This window comes from Mustela nivalis (genome assembly GCF_964662115.1).
Source record: "Mustela nivalis genome assembly, chromosome: 1".
Taxonomy (NCBI): Eukaryota; Metazoa; Chordata; class Mammalia; order Carnivora; family Mustelidae; genus Mustela; species Mustela nivalis.
Genome location: NC_139020.1, coordinates 150,526,992 through 150,543,691, shown reverse-complemented (window position 1 = coordinate 150,543,691; position 16,700 = coordinate 150,526,992). Strand labels below are relative to the sequence as shown.

Here is a 16,700-nt window from a genome sequence, read left to right as displayed (position 1 = left end):
TCTTTGAAGAAACTCCTCTTGACTAATCAATCTAAAATTACCATGACTCCCCCAGTATCCTCACCCAGAGCCAGACCACCAGGCATTATCACATAATCTATTTTATTTTCTTTATACCAATTATCTCCCTTTAAAATCACCTTGGCTACTTAATTTCTTGCTTATCATCTTTCCCACACTAAAAATGTAAGCTTCCTGAAAGTAAGAATCTTATTTGCAACCTGTATCTAGAGCCTAGAGCAGTGACTGGCACACAGTACATACCCAATAAATATATGCTGAATGAATGAATTTTTGACCCACTACAAACCTACACAAATACTATTCCAGAGTTTAGTATTTTAAGACAATAGCTATCTATTTCATAAAATGCTTCAAACACAGCCTACATTCATAAATGTTCATTTGTACCACTTTAATTTCAGAAAAAGAAAGTTGAAAATTTTCAATAACCCATGTGTTAAGTTCAAAGAGGAAAGCTCTACACTGAGCATATTATATTCTAATCACCTTCCTATTTTAAAAGCTTATCACTTCTTTTCACATGCAACAAAATGGAGGAAAAGGTACAATTACCTCTTGTGGCTTTTAAAAAAAATACTTCTTGGGCCTGTGCCAACATAATAAGACTGAGGGTCCCAACAGTATCTGGAGATATGTCCACAGTAGGCTCTCGATTTAAGGCAGATAAAACTGTCTCTTTAATATGTAAAAAGGCACCACTAGCAAACTACAGGAAGAAAAAAAAGAACTTCTTTGAAATCTACAGAAACCCAGCCAAGACTTAATTTTCTACTATTACACACAAATCATTTCAAATGTTAATTTAGTTGAACAGTTACTATTTTTAAATTTTTATCTTGTTACAAATCTAAAAACAACTGACCTACAGACAACAATGCTGTACAGTTAACAAAAGATTTAACAAAGATTAAAAGTACACTGCAACAAAAATACAGTAACTTCAGAGGACAAATTGGTTAAATTACTTTTAGATATACTTCCTCAAGACTAACATAAGAATAGAGGCAGGGATAAAACATGATTAAAATGCATTTTTTTTATTTTATTTATTTATTTGAGAGAAAGACAGTGAGAGAGAGCATGAGCGAGGAGAAGGTCAGAGGGAGAAGCAGACTCCCCGTGGAGCTGGGAGTCGGATGAGGGACTCGATCCCAGGATTTGGGATCATGACCTGAGCCGAAGGCAGTCGTCCAACCAACTGAGCCACCCAGGCGTCCCTTAAAATGCATTTAATACTAAAATGAGTTTACTTTGATCCCAAACAAATCCATCTGTCAAGTACTTAAACATGCCATACTTAGGGGAAACCTCAAATAGTACAGGTGCCTAGTCCTCTGAAGAACAGCGTTATTATCCACTATAATAATTTCTTTCAAAGGTCCCTGGTGAAATGTTCCCCATCAGATTTTTTATTCCTGATTATATTTTGCTGAAGTTAACACAAAAATAACTGTTTTTATGAAACAAATGATCCTGGGAAAAAGAAAAACATCAGTCTGGGTTTAAAAGGTGTTGTGCGGGGTGCCTGGGTGGCTCAATTGGCTAAGCACCTGCCTTTGGCTCAGGTCATGATCCCTGACCTGAGCAGGGTCCTGGGATTGAGTCCACCACATCAGTAGTGTCAGGCTCCCTGCTCAGCAGGGAGTCTGGTTCTCCCTCTCCCTCTGCCCTTCCACCCTGCTCACGCTCTATCATTCTCTCTCTCAAATAAATAAAATCTTTAAAAATAAATTAAGTAAGTAAGTAAAGGTTTTGTGGATTATAGAGAGATGCTCTGCAGAGATAATTCAAGGTTAACTGTACTGAAAGTGAAAATCATGTTTTCTGCAGTCAGAAGTATAAAACTAGAGCATGTGCAAGAGGCGATGACCTGACCTTGCTCAACAAACTAAGAGAATCAACTAGACTAGAACAACAAAGAATCCAGTCTCTCTCACCAATCTTGGAAATGGAGGCCCACAGAGGTTATTAAAGAACACAACTAAGTCCACACAGCTTCTTGGTGGCAAACAGCCTAGACTGGCTTAGGATCTAGGTCTTCTTACCAATATTACCCCTCCCTTTCAATCACAGTAGGTGACCTACTGTGAATCACAGAAGTGACTCACAGGATATAATGTTCTCAGTAATTAAGAATGCCCTCCAAGATATCACATGCCAGTTAACTGAGTTACAGTTAACAGAAAAGTAAATAATTAAGTTTACTTCATTTTCACATTTTTTTTTAAAGATTCTATTTATTCATTTGACAGAGAGAGATTCATTAGGCAGAGAGGCAGGCAGAGATAAGAGGAAGCAGGCCCCCCACCGAGCAGAGAGCCCAATGTGGGGCTCTATCCCAGGACCCTGGGATCATGACCCAAGCCAAAGGCAGAGGCTTTAACCCACTGAGCCACTGAGGCACCCCCATTTTCACATTTTAAAATATTGGCCCTCTATAGCCTCAAAAAGAAAAGGGATGCACGTCATGTTTGTCATCCATGCCCATTCAAAACTACAGGGCAAGCCACAATTTGAAGCACCTTGTTTGCTTAAAATGTACTTTCCTCTCACTTCTTTATTTTTTTAAGATTTTATTTATTTATTTAGAAGAGAGAGACACAGTGAGAGAGGGAACACAAGTAGGGGGAGTGGGAGAGGGTGAAGCAGGCCTCCTACAGAGCAGGGAGCCTGATGTGGGGCTCGATCCCAGGACCCTGGATCATGACTCAAGCCAAAGACACACACCCAACAACTGAGCCACCTAGGCACCCCCCTCACTTTTAAAAGAGCATTCCTCACCTCACTCATAAACTTAAATATCGGGAAAAAATCAGACACTCAACCTCTAAGACAAGCAAATTCCAGAGCCAAAGAAGACACTAGAAGCACCATTTGGAATTCCATAAAATTTGGAATCAGAACACCTGAAACCCCAGTGGACCAGTTATTAACACTCTGACCTTTTAGTCTCCTTGCATATTAAATGAGAAGGACATTATGTAACATGCATTACAAGGCTTATAGGATAGTAAAATAATGTCCATGAGTACACTTTGTAAATAACAACATAATATAAAACATGAGAATGTAATTATACATATCACTCAGCAGCAATTTGTTCTTTAAATAAAAACAAAAATAAAAGTTAATACACTGCCACAATTATGCCATATTAGTAAATGATAATATCTAAAATCTAAATTTAGCCAACTTAAGAACATTACATATCTGACCACCTTTAAATATGACCTCTTTGTTTCTCAGAGTTAAAATTTTCTTAGGTCTTAACTTTTTTGACAATGGTGAAATTTTATATGTGTCTCACTCTAATAAAAAATATATTAAAATAATGTACATCTGACCCTTGAACAACAGAGGTTTGAACTACACAGGTGCACTTATGCATGAATTTTTTTTTTTTTCGAAAAATACAGTATGGTACTATATGGTACTATGGTACTATAAATATATTTTCTCTTATGTAGTTCTTAATAACACTTTCTTTTCTCTAGCTTACTTTAAGAGTACAATATAAAATACATGTAACATACAAAATGTGTGTTAATTGTTCATTTTATGGGTAAGGCTTCTGGTCAACAGTAGGCTATGAGTAGCTATGGTCTAGGGGAGTCAAAAGTTATTACAGTGTATTTTCTGACTGTGCAGGGGGTCAGTACCCCAATCCCCATGCTTTCAAGGTTCAACTCTACAAAATTTTTACATGAGATCAGTTATTTGAAAGGGATTTACCAAGAACTTCACCTAAAACATTCAATCATTTGTTGTCCCAACATTTATTGAGCCTTTCTTATGTGCCAGGCACTGTGCTAGGTGCTGGGTATACAATGGTGAAGAAAACAGAGCTGGACTATAGGTATGACATTTATCAAAATTCAAAAGTACTCAGTAACTCATTAAAAAGTACATTACTTTTCAAGAAAAGTATAAAGAAACATCTATAAACCTCAATATAGATTATTTCCAATTTAATACAATGGAGTGTGAACCATTATATGGTTACTTTTCTACATACCTGATAATGCTTAGCAGCCATTTTCAATCCTTCATCATTATCCAGGTTCTGTTCCGCTGCAATTTGGCTAGCTAGGGCTGCACAGTTGAACAACACACAGCTCTTTTCATATCCTAAGCTTGCAAGAGCTGTAAAAAATTAAGAAGGAAAAATTTTTCATTTATTTTTCTAAAAAAAATGAATGTTTCAGAGATTGACTCACAAAAACAAGTTTCCAAACCTCTTTTCTCACCCAAAATAGTGCCCATATTTCTAATGCTGTCCTGCCAGGCATTTATTTCCACAGCAATATTCCTATCCTCTAAAATTCAAAAGATCAAGGAATTATTCTTTCCTTCCCTTTATGTCCAAAATGTTGTGAGGTTCCAAATGAAGTCATTTGTCACTTAAATCCAAATAAATTATTTCCATTTTCTCATCACCGCTCTCAAAATTGTATCTTCTCACCACATTCAAGCCAATTCTTCACTACCACAAACCTAACCCAATTCAAGCACCTCCAAGCCTGACTCCGTTATGCCAATACATCTCTCAAAAGGCTAGCAGATAATGTGGTTAAAATACAACTCTGCTCAAGAAACTACACACTTCACATCCACTGGGATAGCTACTATCAAGAACAGCAACAATAAAAAATAACAATTATTGGCAGACATAGGGAAAAACTGGAACTGCTGTGCACTACTGGTGGGAATGTGAAACACTGCAGCTGCTATGGAAAACAATATGGCAGTTCCTCAAAACATTAGAAATAGAATTCCCACATGATCCAAAAATTCCACTTCTGGGTATATACCCAAAGAACTGAGAGCAGTCACAAAAAGATATTTATACACCCATGATCATAACCAAAAGGTAGAAGAAACCTGAAGTGTCCACTGATGGACAAACAGATAAACAAAATGTGGTATGTACATACAATGGAGTATCATTCAGCCTTAAAAACGAAGGAAATGCCATCACATGCTACATAGTGGATAAACCTCAAGAACATTAAGTTAAGTGAAATACGCAGATCACAAAAAGACAAACTTACAGGCATACCTCATTTTATCGTGCTTCACTTTATAGGGCTTTGCAGATAACTGCATTTCTTTCTACAAACTGAGAGTTAGTTAGTGGCATCAAGCAAGTCTATCAGTGCCATTTTTCCAACAGCATTTGCTCGTTTTGTAGCTCTGTGTCACATTTTGATAATTCTCACAATATTTCAAATTTTTTCACCATGATTATAATTATATTTATTAGGGTGATCTGTGATCAGTGATTACAAGTCACTAGATGATTAACATTTTTTAGCAACAAAGTTTTAAATTAAGTTATATACCCAGTTTTTCAGATATAATCCTATTGCATACTTAACAGACTATAACATAGTATAAACGTAACTTTGATATGCACTGAGAAATAAAACAAAGCTTTACATGTGAACAAAAATATATTTGCACTCTTATTTTTAGCATCCTAAAATTACACAATATTCTAATGAGTGGGTAGGCCATGCTTTATTTAAGCAAGACATTACTGAAGGACACCTGATTCCCAGTAATTGCTACTGGATGTGCCTTCATAACTACCTCCTGCTTTTTTATGCTAAGTTTTTTGCTTCCCACTTCTTCCAGGAACTTGGTTCATCTCTTAATCTATCTCACCATCAACTCCTTTTCAGCCTATCAATTTGGCATTAAAAATCCTTTTTCTTGACCTGGTCTCCCTCTCAGCATAATGCACCCTTGACCTTAAATCATTACTGCAAATTTTCTGAAATAAGCAATTCATATTTGCTGTTTTCATTTCCTCACTTCTGGTCCACACTTCAACCGGATGCAATCTGGCTTCTTGAGCATCCCCTTAGTGAAACTTCTTTCATTGCCGAATCCAGCAACTTCTCCAACTTTACATGACTTGACCTCTGCCACAACGACTCTGCTGGTGACATTCCAACCTGAATGAATATTAGAGTTACCTGGAAGTATCTTCAAAGATACTAATTTCAGTGGCCCACCCTGAAAATTCCTCCTACCCTATTATATCTGTCATTCTACATCTTTACATCTATACCTTTCACCTTTTCCCCAGGTAATTCTATTGTAGCCAGGCTCAGAAACCACTGGACATGACCTCTGAAATTCTCCTGGCACTAAATTCCATGTCTCTATTTTCTCCTGGTTCCTCTGAGATTTGAAGGCTTTGTCTCATCCTCATTCCCAGAAACCTCTTCCCCTGTTATCCTTAAATGTTATAATCCCTACCTCTTTCACACTTTTCCCAATCTACACACTACCAGAGGAGACAGATTTATCATTTAATGATAACTGTTTTCAAATCAGTGCCTCTGCCACTTCTGAGTTTTAAATCCAATTCCCAAATGCCAAAGAAAAATGTCTACCGAGACATAACACAGAAAGGTCAAACTGAACTAGTCTTTTTTTTTTTTTTTTTTTTTTTTTTTTTTTGACAGAGAGAGAGATCACAAGTAGGCAGAGAGGCAGGCAGAGAGAGAGGAAGGGAAGCAGGCTCCCTGCTGAGCAGAGAGCCCGATGTGGGGCTCGATGTGAGGCTCGATGTGGGGCTCGATCCCAGGACCCTGGGATCATGACCGGAGCCGAAGGCAGAGGCTTAATCCACTGAGCCACCCAGGTGCCCCTGAATTCGTCTATCTTAAGGAAAAAATATCCAACAAGTCAAACCAAGTTATAAATCTGAGAGTCAACCCTCAACTACTACTACTCTTTTCTGAAAAATAGTCAGCATATCCAGTTAGTTTCAACTCTGAAATGTCACTCACATCCACTCCTCCTCTTCTGACCCACATATACCACCCTATCTAATCTCACCAACCTTCACCAGTCTCTTCACTGATCTATCATATCTCCTTTAGTCTCTAGAGTTAGACTTTCAGGAATCACATCCCACTTCATTAAATCCTTGCCTTATGACCTCAGAAAGTCACTTAATCTTTCTAAACCAGTATGTCCAACTGGTAATAATAGTGCCTTTCTTAAATAAACAAGATGAAACCAGAGAGGAAGACAAACCATAAGAGACTCTCAGGAAACAAACTGAAGGCTGCTGGGGTGCAGGGGGGTGGGAGGGACGGGGTGGCTAGGTGATGGACATTGGGGAGGGTATGTGCTACAGTAAGAACTGTGAACTATGTAAAACTAATGAATCGCATACCTGTACCTCTGAAACAAATACATTATGTGTTAATTAAAAAAAGGTTTTTTGAAAAAAAAAAAAAAAAAAAAAAACAGTGCCTTTCTTCATTGGGCTTCTGGGGAATTCAGTTAGATAGTAGTGTGAAGCCCCTCCACAGGGCCTAGGTGTAATAAATACTCAATAAATGTTAGTTATTAATGTGTAAGAGAGAAGAATACAAATTCAGAGTATATTTTCAACTGTTCATAATCTACTTTCCAATGTCTTCACCCTCCATCATCCTCAATTCAACCTATGGTTTCAAGCCTTAACAATAATTATATTAATATGTATTATATATAATTTCTATTGTATGTTATTAAAACATATACTCTGTAACACATACATACTATAAGTAATACATTACATGTAATCATTTATAACAAAACATATTACTATTGTTCATTGCAGCTAATATTTATTGCATACTCCTCTAATGACTTCACATATATTCACTCATTCAATCCATGCAAGAACCCAGTGAGATAAATAGTATTTCACAGTACTATTTATTCCCCACTTATCAAAAAAATGACCTTTTGTTCTAATGTTCAACCTGTAAGGTTATTTTTTTAGGTGAGAAAACCAAATTCACCCTTCAGAGCCTAATTTGAACACTGCTTTCTTTCAATAAGCAGAATCCATGTCTTCTTCATTTTTGCTCCCACAACTTAGTTCATATACTCATATACTACCCACTGTATTTTAGAATGATCAGCTGTCATCCTAGTCAGACTGAATACATTTTTATAACTAGGATAGTGCCTGGCAAGGTGTAGGCTCTCTATAAATATTTGGAAATTACATTAAGATTTTAAGTTAAAAAGAAAATAAAATGTAAAATTTTTTATTATTTACAAAGAGTTGTTAGGAGAGCAATTTTAAAAAACCTAAAATAATACAAAGTGTTTAGACCTAGTTTCTTATCATTTTTATTAAAATAATTACATACCCAATTTTACAGATCCTCCAAAAAGCGAACCTTTATCAAAAGCATCCTTCCACGTAAATGTCAAGCAGATCTTGATAGAAAGAGAAAAAACAGAAAATTATCCTACTTTCTTGGATCTTATAAAATATTAGGTCTCTTTTGAAGGAAAATCCACAATTAGGAAAAGGACCAAAGCTTGTCAAAACATTATCCTCTCTAGTCTAACTAACTCCTTTCCCTATTCCTGGACCGTAAAATTTTCTTTTTTTAAAGCAAAATTACTGGCACTAAGATATTTCCAAAGGTAATTCTGCCTCAGTAATTATACATATATTATCCTCTCCAGAAAACACTGTCTTATGCATCTTTACAACATACAATGGTTTGAACAAAACAGGCACTTAAATAACTGTCAAATAAGCCAAGAGAAGCAAAGGCAACAAAGTAAGTACTATATAGGTTTCCCAGAAAATAAAATTAAAAACGATTCCATGATGACAAAGTAGGAGAGAGGTTACTATGGGGGTAATGAGGTGAGATAATGAGTTTTTTGATTTGGGTTGTGTTCATACGTGTATATTCCCTTTGTAAAGATTCAAGTTATAGGGACGCCTGAGTGGCTCAGTCGTTAAGTGGCTGCCTTTGGCTCACGTAATGATCCCAGGGTCCTGGGATGGAGTCCCCACATCAGGCTCCCTGCTCAGTGGAAGGGAAGCCTGCTTCTCCCTCTCTCACTCCCCCTGCCTGTGTTCCCTCTTTCACTGTGTGTCTCTCAGTCAAATAAATAAATAAAATCTTAAAAAAAAAAAATTCAAGCTATACACATGACACATACGTATGCGATACATAAATAAAAAGTCCACTTAATAAAAAAACTACTTCTCACCCTGCTTCTAAAATATTCCATACATAAAGTTTAAAAAGAACTTAACCATCTTTTAAATCATGTACTGGAATCCCATTCAAAAATTTTGCAACTCAGAATTAAGAGAAATTTTATATATATGTAAAACCAGACAGAGTAACATAATGAACCCCACATAGTCATCACCAGTTTTAGCCATTTGTCTTTCTTGGTTCACCTACCCCCCACTTTCCCTGCCCCACCTCCAACCCCTAAACATACACTTCTTTCCTTGAGTATTTTAAAGCAAATTTCAACATACTATGTCACCTGTAAAACATCAGTACAAGATTATTTATTTTTCATAAACTACATTATTTTAAAACTTAGAAATGTCACAAAAATAAAATCTCGTTTAACAAGTCTCTCAGTTGGGGCGCCTGGGTGGCTCAGTGGGTTAAGCCACTGCCTTGGGCTCAAGTCATGATCTCAGGGTCCTGGGATCGAGTCCCACATTGGGCTCTCTGCTCAGCAGGGGGCCTGCTTCCCTTCCTCTCTTTTGTACAGTCTGCTTGCCTGCCTCTCTGCCTACTTGTGATTTCTCTCTGTCAAATAAATAAATAAAATCTTAAAAAAAAAAAAACAAGTCTCTCAGCATTTCCAATATCTAGCCTTTAAGAGAAAGCAGACATTCTTACAGTGTAACACCTAATCATACCAGAACTTGCAACTTCATATGCAACTATATGTGTCAAATTTTAAAACACATAAACTGAGACTAATACTTCCTCAATTATAGTTTCCTTCTTAATTCTGTAAAAGCCAAAGAGAAGGACCTCACAGATTATGTTAATCAGTCAACAGATCATACTGATATAAAATGTAGGGGAAAAAAATGCAGCCCAACGTTCCACATAAACGTAGTAACTAAGCACAGACAACAACAGAATTCCAAGACATTCTTCAAAAAGACATCCAATTTTTATGAAATGGGCTTATAAGCTTCTAATTTGTACCAAAAGTACAAAAATAGTAAAGTATAAAAAAGTATAAAAATAGTAAAGTGATACCATGTGTGGGAGGAAAGTTTACATTATACAACTTTAAAACAAATTAAAATTAATGACTTACTTGATTTTCAGAGAAAGGGAATTTGGGTTCAATGGAACAAATCTGATCATAATACCTAAAAAACAAGAAAATTTATAATTACCAGAGCTAAATATTATGTACACTTATGTATATACAACTGGTTTAAGAGTACACAAAACTTACTCATGCTTTGAGTGGCCCACAAATCAAATTCAGTCATTTTAAAATTAATAAACACAACCTTTCAATGCATAAAAAAGAATCTAAAATGCATACAATAAAAAAAACTGTACAAAAGGCACATACTCACCACCAAAAAAAAAAATACTTAAGTATTAATGACTAAAAGCAAACTAACATCTACCCAAAACCACTGTATTTCTTAAAATACTATTTCTTATTAAGGTAACTATTTGTATCCATTGGGTAAATTAATATATCTGGCAAAATGATATATTTTTTTAAACATTTATTTATTTATTCCAGAGAGTGCATGTGAGCAGGGGGGTAGGGCAGGGGAAGCAGACTCCTCACTGAGCCCAGAACCCAAAGATGGGCCTGATTCTGTGACCCTGACATCATGACCCAAGCCAAATTAACAGTGAGATGCCCAACTGAGCCACCCACGTGGCTAACTTTGTTAGTAAACTGCTATTTAAAAACAGGTTTACTAACTTTCAGATATGCTTTGGTTATATCCAAAAGATATAACCGCTCTCCACCACTGTCACAACAGTTCATCAAAGCTTCTACCCTCCCCAGAAATAATCCCATGATTATATTGGACAGTTAATCTTCAACAATGAAGGTAAGACTATCCAATGGAAAAAAGACAATTTCTGGGATACCTGGATGGCTCAGTCAGTCAAGTGTCTGCCTTTGGCTCAAGTCATGATCCTGGGGTGTTGGGATCAAGCCCTGCATCAGGCTGTTCCTCCCTCTCCGTCTGCCCCTCCCCCTACTCGTACTCACTCGTGATTGCTTTCTATCTCAAATAAATAAAATCTTTAAAAAAAAGAAAAGAAAAAAGACAATTTCTTCAACAAATGATGTCGGGAAAACTGAACGGTTTTGCATACTATGCAAAAAGAACAAAACTGGATCACTTTCTCAGTGGAGGATAGTGGGGACAGGTCACAAAGGTGATGGGGATTAAGGAGTACACTTGTGATGACAAAGGAATTGTTGTCTATAGTTAAGAATCTGCTTTTTTGTTTGTTTTTTTTTTCCTTTGTTCATTTAATGTTTCTCAAATTCCACATACAAGTGAAATCTCATGGTATTTGTGTTTGTCTGACTTATTGTGCTTACTATTATACTCTCTACATCCATGTTGTTGCAAAAGGCAAGATCTCATTCTTTTTTATGGCTGAGCAATATTCGTGTGTGTGTGTGTGTGTGTGTGTGTGTATACACCAGTATCTTCTTTATCCATCATCTATCAATGAACAGTTAGGCTGCTTCCATAATTTGGCTATTTTACATAATGTTTAAATAAACATAGGAGTACATATATCTACTCAAATTAGTGTTTTCATATTCTTTGGGTAAATACTCAATAGTGGAATTACCACATCATATGACAAATCTATACTTAATTTTTTTTTTTTTTAGTGAGGGGGAAAAAGCAGAAGGGGAGTACGGGAATCTTAAGTAGGCTCCATGCCCAGTACAGAGCCCAAAAAAAGTCTTGATCTCATGACCCTGAGATCATGACTTAAGCCAAAACCAAGAGTGGAGAGCTTAACTGACTGAGTCACCCAGGCACCCCTATTTTTAATTTTTTGAGGAACCTCCACCCTGTCTTCCACAGTGGCTGTACCAGTTTGCACCAATACTATACAAGGATTCCTCTTCCTCCACATCCTCACCAACACCTGTTTCTTGTTTTTCTTATTTTAGCCATTCCAACAGGTGTGAAGTGGTGTCTCAGGATAGTTTTTCTTTTTAAAGATTTATTGTTTGAGGGGCACCTGGGTGCTCGGTCATTAAGTGTCCACCTTTGCCTCAGATCGTGATCCCAGGGTCCTGTGATCAAGCCCTACAACAAACTCCCTGCTCGGTGAGGGGCCTGCTTCTCCCTCTCCCACTACCCCCTTTCTCATTATCTCTCTCTCTGTCAAATAAATAAAAAAATCTTTAAAAGAAAAAAAAAGATTAATTATTTGAGAGAGAGAAAGAGCACATGTACAAACACAAGCAGGGGAAGGGGCAGAGGGAGAAGGAGAAAAGCAAACTTCCCACTGAGCAGGGAGCCAGTTGCAGGACTTGATCCCAGGACCCCAAGATCATGACCTGAGCCAAAATCAAGAGTGAGATGTTTAACCGACAGAAACACCCAGGAAGCACTCATAGTTTTGATTTGTATTTCCTTGATGATGTGTGATGCTGAGTATCTCTTCACGTGCCTGTTGGCCACCACATCCTCTGCCATTTTTTAACTGGATTGTTTTTGGGGTGTTAAGATTTTAAAAATTCTTTATATATTTGCATACTAACCCTTCACTGGATATGCCATCTGCAAGTATTTTCTCCCATTCCATCAATTTTTGTTTAGTTTCACGGACTGTTTCCTTCACTGTGCAGAATGTTTTATTCTGATGTAGTCCCAATCATTTATTTCTGCATTTGCTTTCCTTGCCTCAAGAGACACATCTACAAAAAGTTTCTATGGCTAATGCCTGTGCTCTCTTCCAGGATTTTTTTGGTTTCACATCCACACTTAGGTCCTTTTTTTTTTTTTTTAAGATTTATTTACCTATTTTAGAGAGAGACAGCGCCCACATGTGCAGGGGAGGGGCAGGGGAAGAGAATCCCAAGTAGACTCCAAGCTGAGCACAGTGTCCCAAAGGCTCTACCACATAACCCCAAGATCACCACCAAACTGAAACCAAGAGTCAGATGCTCAACCAACTGCGCCACCCAGGCACCCTCAATTAATCCATTTTATTTTTGTGTATGATCTAAGAAAGTGGTCCAGTTTTCCCAACACCATTTGTTGAAGAGACTTTTCCCATTGGATAGTCTTTCCTGCTTTGTCGAAGAGGAATTGACCATAAAACTGTGGGTTCATTTCTGGATTTTCTATTCTGTTCTATTGATCTATGTATCTATTTCGTGCCAGTACCATACTGTTTTGATTATTATACCTTTATAATATAATTTAAGTCCAGAATTGTGATGCTTGCAGCTTTGCTTTTTCCAGATTGCTTTGGCTATTTGCAGACTTTAGCAGTGCCACACAAATTCTTGTTTGTTTTAGAGGTGCCTGAGTGGCTCAGTTGGTTGGGCAACTGCCTTCGGCTCAGGTCGTGATCCTAGAGTCCTGGCATCGAGTTCCACTTTGGGTTCCCTGCTCAATGGGGAGTCTGCTTCTCCCTGTGACCTCTCCCCTATCATGCTCGCGAGTGCACGTGTGCGCACGCTCTCTCTCGCTCTCTCTCAAAATCTTTGGGAAAAAAAGAGAGAGAGATTGTTCTAGTTCTGTGAAAACTGCTGTTAGTATTTTGGTAGGTATTACAATAAATGAGTGAACTGCATTGGGTAGTATAGACATTTTAACAATATTTGTTCTTCCAATCCATGAACATGAATTTTGTTCCCACTTCTTTGTGTCATCTTCAATTTCTTTTTCTCATTACAGGGCTTGCACTTCTTTGGTTAGGTTTATTTCTAGGTATATTATTATTTTTGGTGCAAATGTAAATGGGACTGTTTTCTTAATTTCTCTTCCTGCTGCCTGTGCTCAATATTGGCGCATAAAAATGCAACAGATTTCTGTACCCTAATTTAGTGTCCTGTGACTTTACTGAATTTATCAGTTCTAAACAGTTTTTTTTAAGATTTTATTTATTTATTTGACAGAGAGAGAGATCACAAGTAGGTAGAGAGACAGGCAGAGAGAGAGGGAGAAGCAGGCTCCCTGTGGAGCAGAGAGCCCCGATGTGGGGCTCGATCCCACATGGACCCTGAGACCATGATCTGAGCAGAAGGCAGAGGCTTAACCTGCTGAGCCACCCAGGTGCCCCTCTGAACAGTTTTTTGATGGAACCTTCCAGGTTTCCTATATATGGTATCATGTCACCTGCAAAGAGTTAAAGTTTTACTTCTTACTCACTAATTTGGATGCCTTTTATATCCTTTTGCTGTAGACTGCTGTGGCTAAGACTCCCTGTACTATGCTGAATAAACGTGGTGAGAGTTACCATCCTTGTCATATTCCTGACCTTAGAGGAAAAAAACTCTAAGTTTTTCCCCATTAAGATTATACTTACTTGATGAGCACTGAGTAATGTACAGAAATGCTGAATCACTATACTGTACCCTTGAAACTAACACTATGTTACCTATACTGGCATTAAAATTTAATGGGATATCTGGATGGCTCAATCAGTTAGGTGTCTGCCTTCAGCTCAGGTCATGATCTCAGGGTCCCGGGATGGAGCCCCATAGGGCTCCATGCTTAATAGGGAATCTACTTCTCCCTTTCCTTTTGTCCCTCCCCCTGCTCATACTCACTCTGTTAGACTCTCTAAATACATAAAATCTTTAAACAAAAAAAGAAAACAAAAACAAAAACAAAAAACATCTAGGGCTCCTGGGTGGCTAAGCTGTTAAGCATCTGCCTTCCACTCAGGTCATGATCCCAAGGTCTTGGAATCAAGCCCCACAACAGGTTCCCTGCTTGGTGGGAAGCCTGCTTCTCCCTCTCCCACTCCCCCTATTTGTGTTCCCTCTCATGTCTGTCTGTCTGTCTGTCTCTCTCTCTCTCTCTCCCTCTGTCAAATAAATAAGTAAATAAAAGCTTTTTTTTTTTAAGATTTTATTTATTTATTTGACAGAGAGAGATCACAGTAGGAGAGAGGAAGGGAAGCAAGCCCCCTGCTGAGCAGAGAGCCTGATGTGGGACTCAATCCCAGGACCCTGAGATCATGACCCGAGCCGAAGGCAGCGGCTTAACCCACTGAGCCACCCAGGCGCCCCAGTAAATAAAATCTTTTAAAAAAAAAAAAATAATTCTACCCTCCCTTTAGACTAATGAAAAAGTCACCTAGCCAACCTCCCTGTCTCCTTGAGTCCTTTCTCTTTTTTAAGATTTTATTTATTTGAGAGAGAGAGAGAGCGTGCGTGTGCATGTGCGTGTACACAGGTACTCTCTCTCTCTCCCTCTGGGGTGGGGGGCAGCCAAGGGGCACAGGGAAAGAGAGAAGCAGACTCCCCGCTGACCAGGGAGCCCAATTAGGGCTTGATCCCAAGACCCCAGGATCATGATCTAAGCCCAAGGCAGACACTTAAACAACTGAGTCATCCAGATGCCCCTTCCTCATTCTTTTCAACCTGTTCTCCACACAGCAACCAGAACAATCATCAAACACAAAGCATTCTTCTCCCTCACCAGGCTGACCTTTGAGCTAGCAAGGAGTGCTGGGAGTATCCAAGGCCAAGCCTTCTAACTGGCCCATAATCTTTCCTCCTTCCCTTACTATCGCCTCCCTCCACCCTCCTTCATCAGAGTTATCATTCCAGTAACTGTTTCTGAGGCAAATTTTTCAGGGAGAGAGGCAATACATCTGAGACCAAATATTTTCTCTGACACAGCCCTGAGTTTGATTACAAACAGGAAGTATTAATAAGCACTTAAGTAAATACACTGAAGATAATGTAGGCTAAGATTCTAAACAATCAGACAAAGGAGTTATAAATACAGGAAGAAAGATGGCTAGAATAAATTCTGTGGCTTCTGCTTGGAACTGGAGGTATCAGTATTAACTTATTTTTTTAATATAGTGGAGAAATACAAAAACAGGTATAAATGTGTGTGAGTGATTTCCTAAGTGTATATACCGAGAGAGCCTAGAAGCAATAACATCTCAGTAGCAATAAGCGTACCCAAAGCCCTGATGAGTAATGCTCTGTTTCAGAAGCCAACACTCTCAGAAATGGCAGACTCCATGGCTGAGACCAAGAAAATTCAAGATTCAAGCCTAAAACATCTTGCTGTGTCAGAAAGTCAAAGAAGTACTCATGGGGTGCCTGGATGACTCAGTGGGTTAAGACTCTGCCTTCGGTTCAGGTCATGATCTTAGGGTTCCAGGATGGAGCCCCACATCAGGCTCTCTGCTCAGCAGGGAGCCTGCGTCCCCCTCTCTCTGCCTACTTGTGACCTCTCTCTCTCTCAAATAAATAAATAAAATCTAAAAAAAAAAAAAAAAAAAGTACTCAAAAAATGAGAACATGTCAAAGACACAAGAACTAGCTTTCAAGGGGCTCCTGCTAGCAAAATCCAAAAAGTTTCAAACAAAATAACAAATCACAACCCACTGAGGAAAGTAAGAACATCAATCTGAAGCAAATAAAACAAATAAATAGGTGAACAGAGAAAGCACCACCTTACTGTACAATGCCAACTAACAACACGAGAATATAAGAAAGAGTTAGAAAAATCAGCATTTGGCACCTTCCTGAGTATAATATCTATTTCGGGTAAGATACATCAATGGGTGCTAAAGCAAAAAAAGTTTGATGGAAACAGGGTATTACAAAGATTCAAAGTATCTCCCTACAGAGTACTTACTAATTAATTAGTTCAACAT

At 38.1% G+C, this 16,700-nt stretch overlaps 1 protein-coding gene across 1 annotated transcript in view; it reads right to left on the bottom strand.

The window, feature by feature from the left end:
* PDCD6IP (programmed cell death 6 interacting protein) overlaps window positions 1-16,700 on the bottom strand; it is an 81,691-nt gene that overhangs the window by 49,330 nt on the left and 15,661 nt on the right. The window contains exons 2-5 of the mRNA XM_082725816.1: window positions 10,147-10,201; window positions 8,193-8,262; window positions 4,040-4,167; window positions 577-730 (exon numbers count right to left, since the gene is read on the bottom strand). Of these exons, the coding sequence (XP_082581942.1) occupies window positions 577-730; window positions 4,040-4,167; window positions 8,193-8,262; window positions 10,147-10,201 (407 nt within the window). The remainder of the gene's footprint in view (window positions 1-576; window positions 731-4,039; window positions 4,168-8,192; window positions 8,263-10,146; window positions 10,202-16,700) is intronic.